Consider the following 18,514-nt stretch of genomic DNA (forward strand, 5'->3'; position numbering starts at 1 on the left):
TAAGGATAGTCCAATCTTATGCTCCAGGCCATAAAGTTGACTGCCACAAGGTAGGAAATGAAATTCCTCTCTCCTTATTTCACATTCAGGTACATCTGAGATACTAACAGAGGCAGGATATCAGACTAGATGGTACAACGTTTTGATCCTGTTGGGTAAATCCTTTTGTTGCTAATGGCAGCTTGTAACTTGGTTAACGTAGCACATTATTTTATTTCATATGAAGTCTATGCTATTCTGACAAAATAGGAATAAAGTAGTTTGAATTCATACAACACATTGTATTAGGCTATATCTACACTTAAAATGTGTAGGTGCAGCACTTCAATGTAATCCACCTTTCTGAGAGGCAGTCGCTAAGAAAACAGAAGAATTCTAGTACTGTCTACATTGGTGGTTAAGTAGCCTTAACTACATCTCTCAGGGATGTGGATTTTTCACACCCATGAGAGAGACAGCTGTAGACTAGCCCTAAGTGTACCAGATGGACAACCATGCAAAGTGCGGCAAAGCTTCAACTTTCATGGTCTTCCAAACGGGTCGGCAGCCAGCCCCATCTAAGGAAGAGGCCACATCTTGCAGCATGGGAGGGGAAGCTAGTGAAAACTGAGAGTACTCACTGACTTGCAGGAGCAGGCCTTTGGGTATGAGATGCTACTTGTTTTATTTCTCTGAGGAACTAACGCATATACAAGAAATAAAAACAAACTCATAATAAAACAAATAGTTTTGAAGGCTTCTCTTCAAAAATCCTAAAATTCAGCTTGATTTTATATACTGAAAATATCTCACTAACAAAAAAAATTGAGCTATTTGTCTCATATATGCAGCATTAGAAATGAATATGAACACATGGACAATTTTTACACAGCCTCAAGCTCGTCTTTGACTTTGAATGTGCAATTAATTACAAGTCCAAATGCTACTGTAACCACCCAGTTGGCAGATGCAATCAGTAGTTAGACAATGGTCCCTGATTCTGCAAACATTTACCCCTCAACTGAGGGAAACATCCCAATTAAGGAAACATTGACTGCACTAGTACTTAAACATGTGATTAAAGTTAAACATGTGTCTCAACGCTTTCCTGAGTCAGGGCTATAAGCATTGACCTTCTAAATTAATCCCAAGACTCCCATTGGTTTCACTGGGCATTGGATAGGCCCTAAGTACTTCCTACTTATAAATGTTGGCAGGATTGGGATCTTAATGCTAACATCTGTGTTGAAGTTAACTATGCCCTCAAAATTATGCCAGAAAAACTGGAGGGCATTTTAAAAAATCAGGTTAACTCATAGCTGTTGAATAATTCAGAAAACTGAGGTCATTAAATAATTCTTCTCAGACTTTGTGGTTAGGTCATCCATAAATGAACATATCTTATTGAATGTGTTATGTCAAAACCACAGTATAAAAGATATAGATACAAGTATACATTATATATTAGTATATACTTACTAGTATATATGTATTATTTACTTTAGTGAAAACATTATCTGTTGTATGTCTTTATCTGAAAGAAACAAAACTGCAAATGCAAATGACAAAAATATGAAAAAGAATGATGACAGATCACACTGTCAGTGAAATCATGCAAAGAGGAAATACATAATCCCCCAAAAGAAGGAAGAAGGAAAAAAAGAAAAAGCAAATACACCAAGGCAATAAAAAAGACTTACAGAAAGCGAATACAAACAATTCTAAAATATTTCTTACCTTCTTCAGTCATTGTGTCATAATATTTTAGCTTTCCATATGATCCAAGCTCTACAACATCACAGTAAAAGACATAAAGATAAGGAACCAGCAGACATTCAAGAAATCTACACATTTGCACATGTGCTTAATAAAGTTCAGAGGGATTATGTAAAATTTCTGCAGAATTATAGGCATAAATGGATTGTTGAAATGGTGAACCGTGATTTTTTTCACTTCAAATTTCAGAAGTCACTTGCTACAGTTAAGTGACTTGACTGGATGGGATCTGGGGACAAGCACTGTAGTTAAGGACTAAGACTATGTCTACACTAGAGACCTTACAGCAGCACAGCTGTTCCGCTGCACCTGCACTGCTGTAAGGTGTCCTGTGTAGCTCTGTGCTGGCGGGAGAGAGCTCTCCTGCCAGCATAATTAAATCCCCACTACGAGCGGCGCTGTCCACACCGGTACTTTTGTCAGAGAAACTTATATGGGACAGGGGTGTGGTTTTTTCACACCCCTGACTGACAAAAGTTTTACTGACAAAAGTGCTAGTGTATGACATAGCCTAACTTTCAGAGTGACGAGTGGTTTGTGGTACCTTAATTTATTTTAGATACCTTAAAGAAGTCTGATTTGCAGAAGTGCTGTGAACCTGCCCTTTGAAAATCAAGTTCTTTTAATGTGTTTCAAGTTGGGCACCTAAAAATTGAGACACCACAAATGACCTTTTTGAAAATGTATGCCCTAATAAATGGGACTGGGTCTCTAGGTTTGGAATCTAAAAACAAAGGTTCTAATGGTGGTTCTGATGCTGACTTGCTGTCTGAACATGGATACGTAACTTAGACTTAGTTTTATCATCTGTACAGCTAGAGAATTTATATTTACCTACTCCAGGGGATTCTTGGACATTTACTTAAATAATGTTTGTAAAGCGCTATACATGTACATAGTATTTATTAAGGCCAGTCAGTGGCAGAAGACAGACTAGAACTTAGGAGGACCCTCCTGACACTCAAGCTTTTGCTTATTCCTCTAGATAATTTGGCTTTTGTGAGGCATCACCTCCTCTTCATCCTGAAGTTTTTTAAAGTTCATTTTTTTTTGGTGAAGCTGTTTCTTTCAAGTTTTGCATGATTCATTATGAATAATTTACAATCTTCCAAAATGTTATGTAAAACGATATTTGAGGGATTCAAAATCATGCAAAATGTACTGGAGAAAAATTTTGCACAAATGTGACATTTTTCATCAATTTCACTCAGTTCAACCTTTAAAGTAAAACTTTAATAATTGCACTTCTGAGTACTCAACACTTAGCAACAATAGCAATCTTAAGATTTATAGATATGTAACAAGTTGATGATGGGATTTTCAGATCAATTATTCTTTCCTCATATTCATGAACGCATTTAATAAATTAATTATAAAAATGCTAGCCCATTATTTTGTTCTTAGCCCATTGTTTGGAGCTGATGTACTGCATATTCTATTCAAAGAGTTTTCACTTGAGTAAATTTCAATAGACATCTTGATCTTAGTTTTCATTCTAAGGTATTGTGATGATATGCAAATCTGGTATTTAAAAAGATCCTTTGTTTATACTAACAATTTCAAACTTGACTCTGTTAGATGAGCATTTCTGAGCCCACTTATGTGATACAGGGAAAACTATATGGCATAAAAACAAAGTCTACAGTCTTTTTTTTATCACTATGATTTTTAAAGTGCTGTACACTTATTCATTGTAAAAGATTGTGTTACATGAATAATCAACATATTAACAAAAATTGATCATATGTAATATGTATTCATATCTGTACAGTCTCTTGTTTTCTCCATGAATATGTAAATATGCACACACACACATACATGTATATAAATGTTATCGTTAGTCTCATTTAGAGCAAAGACAGCAGTCTGTAAAGAAAGGATTTTATATAGTTTTGTAAAAATCTTTCTGTAACAAAGGAATTTCTAGTCTGTACATGCTGGTTTTAACCCTAAATAAATACAGGTGATGATTTAGCACTTGAATTCCTTACCCAAGCAAAACTCCCACTGACTTCAGTGTGGATTTTCCGTGAGTAGGGAGCCCAGGACTCGATATATTGTTTAGTTAGAACTCTGGTTATCTTAACTACAGGGTTCAAATTAACTTTTAACAGTTCTTCCTCTTTTAAACTTGCGCTCCCTGATGATTGTCCCAGTTCCCCTGGGATCAGATGCACTGAAGACTGGGGAGAGAAGCCAGTGGAGGTTCTTGACAGAGAGAGGAGTGAAAGGAGGCCCTAAAGGAAAGAGGAGCAGTGAAATTGGACCCGGAAGTAGATGCATGGGAACAAGACAGCTGATAAGGGGATGGATATAGTAATCAGGAAGGAAGGGTCCAGTAGGAGTGGGGAAATGGAATAGGGGATAGGAAGGGAATACAGCACTGCGGGAAAGAAGGCATCACCCAAGAGGGGTTGGGGAACTGTCAAAACAATTATGTGGAACGGTATTAGTGTAAGACAGGGGACCTGCTGGGAAAGAGATGAGACACAGAGGAGATTCCAACAATGGAAGGGTGAAGAATGTAAACCCAAATACCCAGGCAGCAAAATCACATTAGAAGGGCATGAGAGGAGATACACTAGGGATCAGGTTTAGATCTGGGTTTGCTGCTGTCCCCACTGAAAGGAGGGACAAACAGACAAGAAGAAGAAAAAAAGACAAACTTAACACAAATAAGAGAGGGAAAGAAGACATATACACAGTAAGAATGCATGATGCCGGCACTGGTTGCATTCCTGGAGTTTAGATATAGCAAGTGTGCTGCCAAGATCAGTAATTTCAGACTAAAAGGATTTAAAATAGTTTAATTCCCACATTGTTAGAAAAACTACTGCCTGTGCAACTCAGACCTTGCAGGGGAGAATACATTCCCCAAAGCTTTTATAGTCCTGCTCATGCTTTGCACAAACAACAGGGTAATAAGCACACTGCACACTGACGGCACTATTTTGCAGTCCACTGTACTTACTGATGAGAATTATCCCATTGACTTGAATAAGACTACTTGGGTGAGTATGTGCTAGTCAACATCATTATACGTAAAAGAATTGGATACTAAATAGATACAACAAAAATGACAGTAAAAATGTTAGCAACGTCCGTTCTGTCACACGTTGCCACTTGATATGTCATCTTTGGAGTTCCATTGATGCAGGCATTTCCAAGACTACAGCTCTCGTATGGGAATTGCAGCAATGACGGGTCACAGTGAATAGAGCATGACACAGACCCACTGAAATATCTGAGGATTAAAATCCAGTACACAGACAATGTAGGATGCAATATGATATAACTAACTTTAAGATTCCCTCCTCAGATTGAGCCTACTTTTTGAAGATTTAGGCCAAAATATTCAGACTTGGGTGCCAAAAGTTAGGCACCAAAATCTATACATACAAATTTGTTGTTAAAATATTTCACATTAATATTAACCTGACATAAACCTTCCAACAGGTAGATTTTACTTAGTACATATTTTACACCTATTGTGCAAAAACTAGGCAGTCTTACTGCCACCCATGTCTCATCCCTGGAGTGCATCTGACCTTTGGGATTCATCTGTAATCTTCTCATTGTAATAGATTTTTCATTTTTATTATCTTGCCATTGTAAGATATTTTAATTAGGGAGGGAGTGAACTGATTTGGATACAATAGGGACCTACACAACTGTTCATCCAAAATTCAAACTGAATTAGACTACCTTTTTTGGGTTTTTTTGGAGGCTTTAAAAAACATTGCATTTCTCTGAACCTCCTGATTTCAGTCAGAACTGGAAATGAAATATTGTGAAAAAATTATTCTTGATGCTGTTTATGATTAGAGCTGGTTGGGATTGTGTGTCTGGGGATTGTTTGAGCCTTTGTTCCCTGGATCATCCTGGATCATCTTTGATCAGCTCAATCAGCCTTGTGATCACCCTCCCCTGTGTGATTAACAAGGGGGTAGGGCTGACCTAGGAGAGAAGGTCTTAAAAGCCAGAGGCTAAGCGACCAAGGGAAGCTAGCAAACAGGGGACCACAAATAGGGGACCGCAAACAGAGGAGTTTGAGAGGGATTTTGTGGGAGGGAGTCATAATATAATTGCTATGGTTAGGAAGGGATGCATTGCCAGTGCCAACACTGCTTCTGTCTCCTCCACCTAGTCCTGTATCCAGACAGAGAACCTAACCATGGATGCCTCTACCCAGATCCTGGTGTGGTTTGGAGAGACTGTGGCCAGCATTTCCCACTCTCAAAAAGCCAGGCTGTGAAAGGTGTGAAAGTGTGAAAGGTGCCTGCTGGTGGAATCTCTCAGGAAGCAGATGGGAGAGCTACAGGAGGAGGTGGCTAGGCTGAGGAGCATCTGTGCACACAAGAAATTCATTGACAATATTCATGTGGAGACTTCCAAGGCTGAGGATGCTATCCAGCTACAGAGGATTGCTGTCATACCACCGGAGGAGGAGGATAAGGCTCTGTCACAGGGAGGACACTGGCTACTCGTTACTTCTGGCAGCAGGCAAAGCTCCACCCCTACTCCCAACCCACCCACCATGATGATGGAAAACCGTTATGCTGCCTTGGCAGTGAGCGATGAGGAATCACCCCCAAAGATGGAGGAGGAGAAGCCATGTAACTCCGAGGCTGGGAGGATCACAGCCACCACTCCCAGGAGGAAACGTAAGGTAGTTGTGTTGGTGACTCTCTTCTGAGTCGGAGGCACCCATCTGTCGCCCTGCCCTGGCATCCTGGGGGGTATGCTGCTTGCCAGGGGCCTGTATCCAAGATGTTATGGAGGCATTGTCAAGGATCATCCCGTGCCTCTGACTACTACCCCATGTTACTCATCCATGTGGGCACTAATGATACTGCAAGGTATAACCCTCAGATCAGATCAGATCAGATCAGATCAGATCAGAAGTGACTACAGTGTGTAGTCTGGGTGTAAGGGTGAAGGAGTTGGTAGTGCAGGTGGTGTTCTCTTCATCGTTCTGGTCAAGAGTAGGGGCCCAGGCAGACACAGATGCATCCTGGAGGTGAATGCTAGGAGGTATTTCTATCCAAGGAAGAAAGACTGATAAGCAGAGATGGGGTCCACCTATCAAGAAGGGGAAGAGCATATTTGGATACAGACTGGCTAACCTCATGAGGAGGGCTTTAAACTAGGTTCAAATGGGGCAGGTGACCAAAGCCCACAGGTAAGTCAAAAACATGGAGACCTGAGAGAAGGGTAGGCATTTGAGGGGCTCATGGGCTGTTGTAGGAGGGATAAAGGAGAGACAAGCTAGAACTGTGGGGGGATGAAATCAAAATCAGTATCTTAAATGTCTGTATACTAATGCGAGAAATATAGGGAATAAGCAGGAAGAACTCAAAATGCTAGTAATTAAACTCAACTATGACATAGTTGGCATCACGGAGACTTGGTAGGATAATATCAATGACTGGAATATTGGTATAGAAAGGAAGAGCAATTGGTATTGCTGAGGAAGGCAGGTAGGGAAAAAAAGAAGGAGGTGTTGCCTTATGTATTAAAATGTATATACTTGGACTGAGGGTGAGATGGAAATAAGAGACAGACTTGTTGAAAGTTTCTGGGTAAGGATAAAAGGGGTAAAAACAAGGGTGATGTCATGGTCGGGGTCTACTATAGACCACCTGACAAGGAAGAAGAGGTGGATGAGGCTTTTTTTAAGCAACTTACAAAATCATCCAAAGCACAGGACTTGGTGGTGATGGGAAACTTCAACTACTCAGACATCTGTTGAAAAAACAATACAGCTGGTATAGATTATCCAACAAATTCTTGGAATGTATTGGAGACAATTTTATTTTAGAAAGTGGAGAAAGCTACTGGGGAGAGGCTGTTCTAGATTTGATTTTGACAAATAGGGAGAAACTGGTTGAGATTTTGAAAGTGGAAGGTAGCTTGGGTAAAAGAGATTATGAAATGGTAGAGTTCATGATTTTAAGGAATGGTAGGGGGAAAACAGTAAAATAAAGACAATGGATTTTAAGAAGGTGGACTTTAGAAAACTCAGGGAGTTAGTAGGCAAGATCCCGTGGAAAGCAAGTCTAAGGGGAAAAACAATTGAAGACAGTTGGCAGTTTTTCAAAAAGACCTTATTAAGGGCACACAAGCAAACTATCCCACTGCATAGGAAAGATAGAAAGTACGGCAAGAGACCACCCTGCTTAACCAGGAGATTGTCAATGATCTGAAACTCAAAAAAGAGTCCTACAAAAAGAGGAAACTAGATCAAATTATAAAGGATGAATATAAACAAATAACACAAGTATGTAGGGACAAAATTAGAAAGGTCAAGGCACAAAACAAGATCAAACTATCTAGAGACATAAAGGGTAACAAGAAAACATTCTACAAATACATTAGAAGCAAGAGGAAGACCAAGGACAGGGTAGGCCTGTTACTCAATGAGGGGGGGGGGAAACAATAACAGAAAATGTGCAAATGGCAGAGTGCATAATGACTTTTGTTTTGGTTTTCACCAAGAAGGTTGGTTGAGATTGGACACTAAACATAGCGAATGCCAGTGAAAATAAGATAGGATCAGAGGCTAAAATAGTGAAAGAACAAGTTAAAAATTACTTAGACAAGTTAGATGGCTTCAAGTCATCAGAGCCTGATGAAATGCATCTTAGAATATTTAAGGAGCTGACTGAGACGATATCTGACCCATTAGCAAATATCTTTGAAAAGTCATGGAAAACAGGAGAGATTCCAGAAGACTGGAAAAGGGCAAATACAGTACAAATCTATAAAGAGGGAAATAAGGACAATACAGGGAATTACAGACCAGTCAGCTTAATTTCTGTACCCGGAAAGATAATGGAGCAAATAATAAAGCAATCAATTTGCAAACATCTAGAAGATAATAAGGTGATAAGTAACAATCAGCATGGATTTGTCAAGAACAAATCATGTCAAACCAACCTGATAGCTTTCTTTGACAAAAAGAAAAGGAGTACTTGTGGCACCTTAGAGACTAACAAATTTATTAGAGCATAAGCTTTCGTGAGCTACAGCTCACTTCATCGGATGCATCGGATGCATCGGATGCTGTAGCTCACGAAAGCTTATGCTCTAATAAATTTGTTAGTCTCTAAGGTGCCACAAGTACTCCTTTTCTTTTTGCGAATACAGACTAACACGGCTGCTACTCTGAAACCTTTCTTTGACAGGGTAGCAAGGCTTGTGGATAAGGGGGAAGCAGTAGATGTGGTATATCTTGAATTTAGTAAAGCTTTTGGTACTGTCTCACATGACCTTCTCATAAACAAACTAGGGAAATGCAACCTAGATGGAGCTATTATAGGTTGGGTGCATAATTGGTTGGAAAACCATTTCTGGAGAGTAGTTATCAGTGGTTCACAGTCAAGCTGGAAGGGCATGTCAAGTAGCGTCCCGCAGGGATCAGTTCTGGGTCCGGTTCCATTCAATATCTTCATCAGTGATTTAGATAATGGCATAGAGAATACATTTATAAAGTTTGCGGACGATACCAAGCTAGGAGAGGTTGCAAGTGCTTTGGAGGATAGGATTAAAATTCAAAATGATCTGGACAAACTGGAGAAATGGTCTGAAGTAAATAGGATGAATTCAATAAGGACAAATGCAAAGTACTCCACTTAGGAAGGAACAATCAGTTGCACACATACAAAATGGGAAATGACTGCCAAGGAAGGAGTACAGCAGAAAGGGATCATAGTGGACCACAAGCTAAATATGAGTCAACAGTGTAATACTGGTGCAAAAAAACCAAACATCATTCTGGGATGTATTAGCTGGAGTGTTACAAGCAAAACATGTTACAGTGGTGTAGCTGTGCCACTATAGCACTTCTAGTATAGACTAGCCCTTAGTTTTTTAGATTTTCTCCCTACATGCTTGTGCTATTCTTTTGTACTCCTCTTTAGAAATTTTTCCACATTTCCATTTTTTGTAGGATTCCTTTTTGATTTTCAGATAATTAAAGAACACCTGATGCAGCTATACTGACCTCTTACTAATCTGCCAATCCTTCCTCTGCATCAGGATAGTTTGCTCTTGTGCCTTAAATACTATCTCTTTGAGAAACAGCCAAGTTCTCCTAACTCCTTTTTCCCTCAGATTTTCTTCCATGGAATCTTACTTAACCGTTCTCAGAGTTTGTTAAAGTCTGCTTTTTAAAAGTCTACTGTCTTTATTCTGCTGCTCTGCTCCTCCTTTTCCTTAGAATCACATCATCTATCGTTTCATGATCACTTTCACCCAAATTGCCTTCCTCTTTCAGATTTGCCACCAATTCCTCCCTCCTAGTTAGAATCCAAGTCTAAAATGGCTGACCTTGGTTACTTTTTGCACACTCTGAAACAAGACGTTGTCCTCAACACATTCAAAGAACTTTTTGAACAATGTTTTGCCATATTACTTTTTCCAACAGATATCTGGATAGTTAAAGTGCCCCATTACTTATCAGGTCTTGAGTTTTGGATATTTCTGTTATTTGTTCTAGAAATGCTTCATCCACCTCATCCTCCTGATTTCATGGTCTATATTAGACCCTCTACTACCATTTTGCCCATATTTCCCCCCCCCCCCCTTTTATCTTCACCCAGAGACTTTGAACTGGTCTGCCTCTCACCTCCTTTTAGACATCGGAACAAGTGTATGCATTCTTGATATACAATGTAGCACATACTTCCTATTTTCCCTGGCTGTCCTTCCTGGACAAGCTTTTCCCCTCTACAGCCATATTCCAGTCATGAGATTTATCCCACCAAGTCTCTGTCATAATTTTCCTTGTGTACTAAGACTTTCAGTTCTTTCTATTTAGTCCCCTTTTGTGTATAGACATCCTATGACCCTATTGTAATTTTCCACTTTCCCCCAAACTTCCAGCCCTTTGTCACGGTCACCATTTTTTATACTTAACTGTGGACTTTTGTAACTTGCCCCCTTTGAACTTAGTTTAAAGCCCTCCTCACTTGGAGAGTTAGTGTCCGAAGGTGTTGTACCCCTTCTTCATCAGGTGGACCTCCATCATTTACCAGCAGACCTCCTTGACAGAATGGCATCCCAGGCTCAAAGAAGCCAATGCCCTTCACTCAACACCATCAAGGCAGCTAAGCATTCATCTCCATGTTGCATCTGTCTCTGCTTAGTTCTTTACCCTTAACTGGCAGAAAGGACAAAAACACCACCTGCACCCCTGACTGCTTCACCCTTATTCCCAGAGCCCTGTAGTCACTACTGATCTGCTCAGAATCACAGAATCATTAACAAAGACCTCTCCCCAATTTTGCTTCCAGCAGAATCCACCTTTGAACCAAAATATTGAGCCATTTGCACCACATCATTCTGAAATGGAGGGAAGAAAGGGAGTGGTGAAAGGAAAATATAGAAAGAAAATTGATACATGATGGGAAAATGGTACATGACTCAGCTAGTGAAGTTGAAATAAGCATTCAGTTAATGAACCTCTAGCCCTAAAACATCTGTGATTCTACTTTCTGGAGAACATAAACATTTCTGAAAAATGTTCATCTCCAGATTCTGGGCCTCCCTGCTGATATTGAGAAGAATGGCCCAAAGGCAAACATTTCACAAATAATTAATAAATACCCCTTAGAAAATGAAACTCAGTTTTGTATTAGAGACTGAAGAGATTTTTCATACAACAGGATATACCCACAACTCCACTGTGTGAGAATCAGCAAGTAGCTGCCATTGGTAACTTATGTGTATTCTCCTGTGACCTCTTGACTGTACGTGGCTTAAAGCTAGCCATGGAAAAAGAGAAGACCTAATATACCTAATACAAGAATCTTTATTTATCTTATCATTCTGGTCCACTCAAAGTCAAAGATATTCTCTGTACTGTCTTGGTGTCATTCAGCTGTGCAAAAGGGATGCCACAGAGAACTAACATAAGAGGTTCAGCATCACCTGTATGCTGCAGAACTGTGCAACATGGGAGAACTGGAGGGTCAGTGACAAACACAGATCTAACAGCTAAATTATCTCATGTATATGGAAGGAGGCTTGAGAGACAGGGATTGAAGGCACAGCAGTGGGCTATTGACAGTGTAGTATTGACAGAGCTCTGCTGGTGCTCCCTGATCTGTGGAAGGGAATTCCATTCCTCTGACCCCACAGATGAGAGAGGTCTACTGTATGTTCATTTACAGCTCTTAGGCCTTGTCTACATACAAAAGTACCATTTCAACTATCCTGGAATGAGAGAAGAAAAACTTATACCAGTGGAAGACACCTATATATTGGTGTAATTGCATCCAGACCAGGGATTGTACAAGTATAACTATCTTTTTGAGTGGGGGAAGAAGGGGGAAATCACACCTCTAACCGAAATAGCTATACTGGTGTAAAATCTGTGTGTATACCAGGTCTCAGGCTCTGTGCTCTAAGGTGCTGATTCATCAAGTAACTTTAAGAACCTAAGCAGTCCCACTGGCTTGGGCCTTGCCTAGCTCCTAACTTGACCTGCTAAAAATCAAGGTAAAGCTGTTAAACTGTGTCTACATTGATGTTAAGTGCAATTTTCAATTCAGGTAAACTCTCTCAATTGAGCTAACTCAAAAGCATCTTTTCTTCTAATCTAGACAAGGCTTAATGGAGTGGAAAATCAGGTTTATGTCAGTATAAATAAGATGAATATAGCTCTATGACTGAGAAGACTGAGAATAGAGGCTAAGATCTATTGAGAGATCTGTAAAAAGCCTAGAATGCATTTTCTGAACAACTTGAAACAATTTATTTTGATAATTGTGTTTTGATTACATTGTCTTGTAGTGAGAAGGTGGTGGGTTTGGCACATGAAATGTAAAGAGTTTTGCAAAAAGACTCTTGAATGGAAATTTTTGTGTGTGTCAATATCCTACACTTTTTTTTAAAAAAGTGTGTAACTGCATTTTGATTAACTGTATATTTGGAAGTGACTTTAAAGAAGTAGAGAACTATTTTTTATCTTTGCCACATTGTTTATGGATTGGTAATCAAGATTTGTGCATTCATAATAGTCAACTTCTTCTTGGTTATATTCTAAGGTGGATTTCCCAGCACAATCCACCATACAGTTTTCCTATTTTGAGGATTTTTTCTCATTTAAATCCTTTGTATTATAAGTTCTCATTTGTTTTTTAAAATTTTTTAAATGCTTTATGGAGTCTTCTTTGCTTTTCATTCATGTCTCCTAAAAGAAGACAGAAGATCAGAGAGGGAGGAGCAATAGAAAAAATTCATATCATGACAACAAAAGGGATTAGGTTCTCTCTCTCTTCCCAATCCCCTTTGCAGTCTCTGCTAGCCATTATTGCTTTTGAGGAAATTCAATTACCTGAGATCTACTCCTAAACAAATGGTAATAGAGGCCACTTCAAAAGTTTTACTAGACACTATTCTAACAGCTATTCAATCTAAATTTGACTCAAAGTTGGATTTGGTCTCATCAAAGACGTTAGATTTAGAACAAAGAACCACCACAGTTGAAAAAATGCTAAACATCTAGCAGAGAAGATTAACAGAGCACAGGTGAAAAATGAGAGTTCTAAATCTCTAGCAGGGATTTAATAAAAGCTAATACTATTGTACATTGAAAGTCTATATAATCTACTAATAAAAGGATATTAGGCATTCTGGAATTTAAAGAAGAAAGAGTTATTTTGAAATAATTTCTTGTTTGTTCAATCTCACACCAAATTTGATTCCACTCCCCATCTTTTAAATATTCCGTAAACCTTTTAAGTCGTTCTTAGTTTATTCATTGTCTGTTTCATCTGTCTCAGATGGCATAATCACAATGACTCTGATATTGCTTTATGACTGAGAATGTATTATGACCGCAGCATGCGGAAGAAAAGGGAACAAATTTTTTTTAACAAAAAGATCTTATTTTTTTCCTGATATTTGCTGAAGTACTTAAAGCCAGAGAAGAAATGTATTGGTACAGAAGCCTAAATTCTTGTTAGACTTTCAAGCTTCCATGATCTTTCTTGCAAAACTTAGACTTTTCTACTGTGTTTGTACAGCATCTATCACAATATGGGGCACTGGTCCATGAGTGAAACGCAAAGGTGCTATTGCAATACAAATAACAAATAGTAATTGTAAAAGTACATCTTTTTTTACATCGATAATGCCAATGTCATCTCATTAACACATTTAAGCAAAAGTATTTAAGGGTACTGAGGACAATATGCTAATCCTCCTTTTCTTTTATCACACCTTCTACTTCTTGTATCATGTCACTAAGTACAGACCCATTATTCCTGGATGCAGAGCTTGCAGATATGATCCTGCTCACATTGAAGTTAAAGGGAGCATCGTCATTGTATTCAGTAGAAACAGGATCAGACCCCAACATCCTGAAGAGACATTACCCATGTGGCTGCTGCTTTTATGCTAAATAAACCAAGGAACCAATGACACTTTTTGACATTCTATTTTATTTCATAAATACTTTTAAAAAACAAAACAAAACCAGAACAAAACTAAAGCCCTCAGATGTGAATTGATAAATCAACTCAAAATATTACTTCAAAACAAAAATCTCTGCACTATTCTAAAATATCATTTGACTTGCTCCAAATGCACATATCTTTGCAGAAAGTTCAAACTCTCCAGCTGTCAAAATAAGATTTATTTCTGATATGTACCACACGGAAAGCTAGAAATTCAATTTTCTATTATCTTTGGCTTTGAAATCCAAAGTAATGCTCTGAGATTCCCTGAGGAGAAGAGCTATTTAGCTTGTTTCTTTCTCTGCTTTATGATAGGTATTAACAGGACTACATAAAATACCATCTGTAACTAGCCAAACACATTTGCATTTAGTTGCACACAATCCAAGATCTCTGTTGTTGCTCACCTTTTGGCTAAGCTAACCACAAACATTTTTCACATAGTCTTAGTTTGTGGGGGTTTTTTAAGTTTTAGGTGAACTAAAATGTGGCTGGGATCCTAAACCAGTAACATATTATTTCTAGAGGCAAAAATTTCCAATAATTCCCCATTGAAGAAAAATGTCTAGAATCTCATTCTCCTTTGCTTTCCTGAAAAGTCATGAGGTTTCTGTGTTCAGTCTACAAAAACACTGAAAGTAGGGCATTTTGCTGCATTGACTATCTAGAAGATCAGGGTTGGAAGAGACCTCAGGAGGTCATCTAGTCCAAACCCCTGCTCAAAGCAGGACCAACACCAACTAAATCATTCCAGCCAGGGCTTTGTCAAGCCAAGCCTTAAAAACCTCTAAGGATGAAGATTCCAGCACCTCCATAGGTAACACATTCCAGAGCTTCACCACCATCCTAGTGAAATAGTGTTTCCTAATACCCAACCTAAACCTCCCCCACTGCAACTGGAGACCACTGCCTTCTTTGCTTTAGATGCTAGGGAATCTCTTCAGATCTTTGCAGAGGAATGACAGAATCCTCAACTCAGTGAGATCTCCTCTTTGTCAATAAAGATCCCTGACACATTTTAAAAGTTATAGGGATGCTTGTCTCAATGGGAACAGGGGAAAGAAATATCTGCAAGGTTCACCCTACGAATAGTTCTGCTCAACTCAGTTTCACATAAATGTAGCCATTAATTCTTTTACTAATAAAATGCAGGCACTTTTGTGATGAAAAAAAAGCAAATATAATAAATCACAGCCTTTCAGCACCAGTGCATTATATAATAGGATATTTTGGAGGTGGAGTATAGAATGAAACAATAACTCATCCAACTGAAGAGATGCAAGATATAAATCTGGGAATTTGTGCAAGACACTATGATTTTTCAGGCAGAGATTCCCCCCTGTGTATGGGTCACACCTTTCTCACATGGCAACAGGGGAGTCAGTCATAGGAGCGTATAGGAGCATTCTTCCTATTGTCCAGACCCCAAGCAGAACCCTTTGTTAGTCTGGGGATTCGTGAGTCTCAACAAGCTGGAAACGAGCGGACTGGGGAGGGTGGAATTTGTCCTCCTAACAGCCCTGCAAAGATTCTGCAGGAAAATTAATATAACCTCAAGTTATATTAACTTTCTGAAGCCCCCACGCCATGACTGAAATCCCTCTTTGAGTGGAGCACTTTGAACAGCCACCAGTAGGAGAAACCACAGCTACATTGCCAGGGAGTAGGAGGCAAAGCTGTCAAGACACAGAGCCTATGTGAGATGGGGCCTTTGTACAGATGGTCCTGCCTCTCACTTTTCAGAGTAGCAGCCGTGTTAGTCTGTATTTGCAAAAAGAAAAGGAGTACTTGTGGCACCTTAGAGACTAACAAATTTATTAGAGCATAAGCTTTCGTGAGCTACAGCTCACTTCATCGGATGCATTTGGTGGAAAAAAACAGAGGAGAGATTTATATACACACACAGAGAACATGAAACAATGGGTTTATCATACACACTGTAAGGAGAGTGATCACTTAAGATAAGCCATCACCAGCAGCGGCGGGGGGGGAAAGGAGGAAAACTTTTCATGGTGACAAGCAAGGTAGGCTAATTCCAGCAGTTAACAAGAATATCAGAGGAACAGTGGGGGGTGGGATGGGGGGAGAAATACCATGGGGAAATAGTTTTACTTTGTGTAATGACTCATCCATTCCCAGTCTCTATTCAAGCCTAAGTTAATTGTATCCAGTTTGCAAATTAATTCCAATTCAGCAGTCTCTCATTGGAGTCTGTTTTTGAAGCTTTTTTGTTGAAGGATAGCCACTCTTAGGTCTGTAATCGAGTGACCAGAGAGATTGAAGTGTTCTCCAACTGGTTTTTGAATGTTATAATTCTTGACGTCTGATTTGTGTCCATTCATTCTTTTACATAGAGACTGTCCAGTTTGGCCAATTTAAATGGCAGAGGGGCATTGCTGGCACATGATGGCATATATCACATTGGTAGATGTGCAGGTGAACGAGCCTCTGATAGTGTGGCTGATGTGATTAGGCCCTATGATGGTATCCCCTGAATAGATATGTGGACAGAGTTGGCAACGGGCTTTGTTGCAAGGATAGGTTCCTGGGTTAGTGGTTCTGTTGTGTGGTGTGTGGTTGCTGGTGAGTATTTGCTTCAGATTGGGGGGCTGTCTGTAAGCAAGGACTGGCCTGTCTCCCAAGATCTGTGAGAGTGATGGGTCGTCCTTCAGGATAGGTTGTAGATCCTTGATGATGCGTTGGAGAGGTTTTAGTTGGGGGCTGAAGGAGATGGCTAGTGGCGTTCTGTTATTTTCTTTGTTGGGCCGGTCCTGTAGTAGGTGACTTCTGGGTACTCTTCTGGCTCTGTCAATCTGTTTCTTCACTTCAGCAGGTGGGTATTGTAGTTGTAGGAATGCATGATAGAGATCTTGTAGGTGTTTGTCTCTGTCTGAGGGGTTGGAGCAAATGCGGTTATATCGTAGCACTTGGCTGTAGACAATGGATCGAGTGGTATGATCTGGATGAAAGCTAGAGGCATGTAGGTAGGAATAGCAGTCAGTAGGTTTCCGATATAGGGTGGTGTTTATGTGACCATCGCTTATTAGCACGGTAGTGTCCAGGAAGTGGATCTCTTGTGTGGACTGGTCCAGGCTGAGGTTGATGGTGGGATGGAAATTGTTGAAATCATGGTGGAATTCCTCAAGAGCTTCTTTTCCATGGGTCCAGATGATGAAGATGTCATCAATGTAGCGCAAGTAGAGTAGGGGCATTAGGGGACGAGAGCTGAGGAAGCGTTGTTCTAAGTCAGCCATAAAAATGTTGGCATACTGTGGGGCCATGCGGGTACCCATCGCAGTGCCGCTGATTTGAAGGTATACATTGTCACCAAGTGTGAAATAGTTATGGGTGAGGACAAAGTCACAAAGTTCAGCCACCAGGTTAGCCGTGACAGTATCGGGGGTACTGTTCCTGACGGCTAGTAGTCCATCTTTGTGTGGAATGTTGATGTAGAGGGCTTCTACATCCATAGTGGCTAGGATGGTGTTTTTAGGAAGATCACCAATGGACTGTAGTTTCCTCAGGAAGTCAGTGGTGTCTTGAAGATAGCTGGGAGTGCTGGTAACGAAGGGCCTGAGGAGGGAGTCTACATAGCCAGACAATCCTGCTGTCAGGGTGCCAATGCCTGAGATGATGGGGCGTCCAGGATTTCCAGGTTTATGGATCTTGGGTAGCAGATAGAATACCCCAGGTCGGGGTTCTAGGGGTGTGTCTGTGCGGATTTGTTCTTGTGCTTTTTCAGGGAGTTTCTTGAGCAAATGCTGTAGTTTCTTTTGGTAACTCTCAGTGGGATCAGAGGGTAATGGCTTGTAGAAAGTGGCGTTGGAGAGCTGCCTAGTAGCCTCTTGTTCATTCTCCGACCTATTCATGATGACGACAGCACCTCCTTTGTCAGCCTTTTTGATTATGATGTCAGAGTTGTTCCTGAGGCTGTGGATGGCACTGTGTTCTGCATGGCTGAGGTTATGGGGTAAGCGATGCTGCTTTTCCACAATTTCAGCTCGTGCACATCGGCGGAAGCACTCTATGTAGAAATCCAGGCTGCTGTTTCGACCTTCAGGAGGAGTCCACCCAGAATCCTTCTTTTTGTAGTGTTGGCAGGAAGGTCTCTGTGGGTTAATATGTTGGTCAGAGGTGTGTTGGAAATATTCCTTGAGTCTGAGACGTCGAAAATAGGATTCTAGGTCACCACAGAACTGTATCATGTTCGTGTGGGTAGAGGGGCAAAAGGAGAGGCCCCGAGATAGGACAGATTCTTCTGCTGGGCTAAGAGTATAGTTGGATAGATTAACAAT

General features: G+C 40.1%; 1 protein-coding gene across 4 annotated transcripts in view; it reads right to left on the bottom strand.

Moving 5' to 3' along the window:
- The window catches only part of SLC24A2 (solute carrier family 24 member 2), a 157,358-nt gene that overhangs the window by 51,758 nt on the left and 87,086 nt on the right, over positions 1-18,514 (bottom strand). For 2 of the 4 annotated variants that reach the window (XM_038401708.2, XM_038401707.2), the window contains one exon: positions 1,717-1,767. The exons of the other annotated variants lie outside the window; for them this stretch is intronic. In XM_038401708.2, coding sequence (XP_038257636.1) covers positions 1,717-1,767 — 51 coding nt within the window. The remainder of the gene's footprint in view (positions 1-1,716; positions 1,768-18,514) is intronic. 4 annotated transcript variants of the gene reach the window in all.

This window comes from Dermochelys coriacea, chromosome 5 (genome assembly GCF_009764565.3).
Source record: "Dermochelys coriacea isolate rDerCor1 chromosome 5, rDerCor1.pri.v4, whole genome shotgun sequence".
NCBI lineage: Eukaryota > Metazoa > Chordata > Testudines > Dermochelyidae > Dermochelys > Dermochelys coriacea.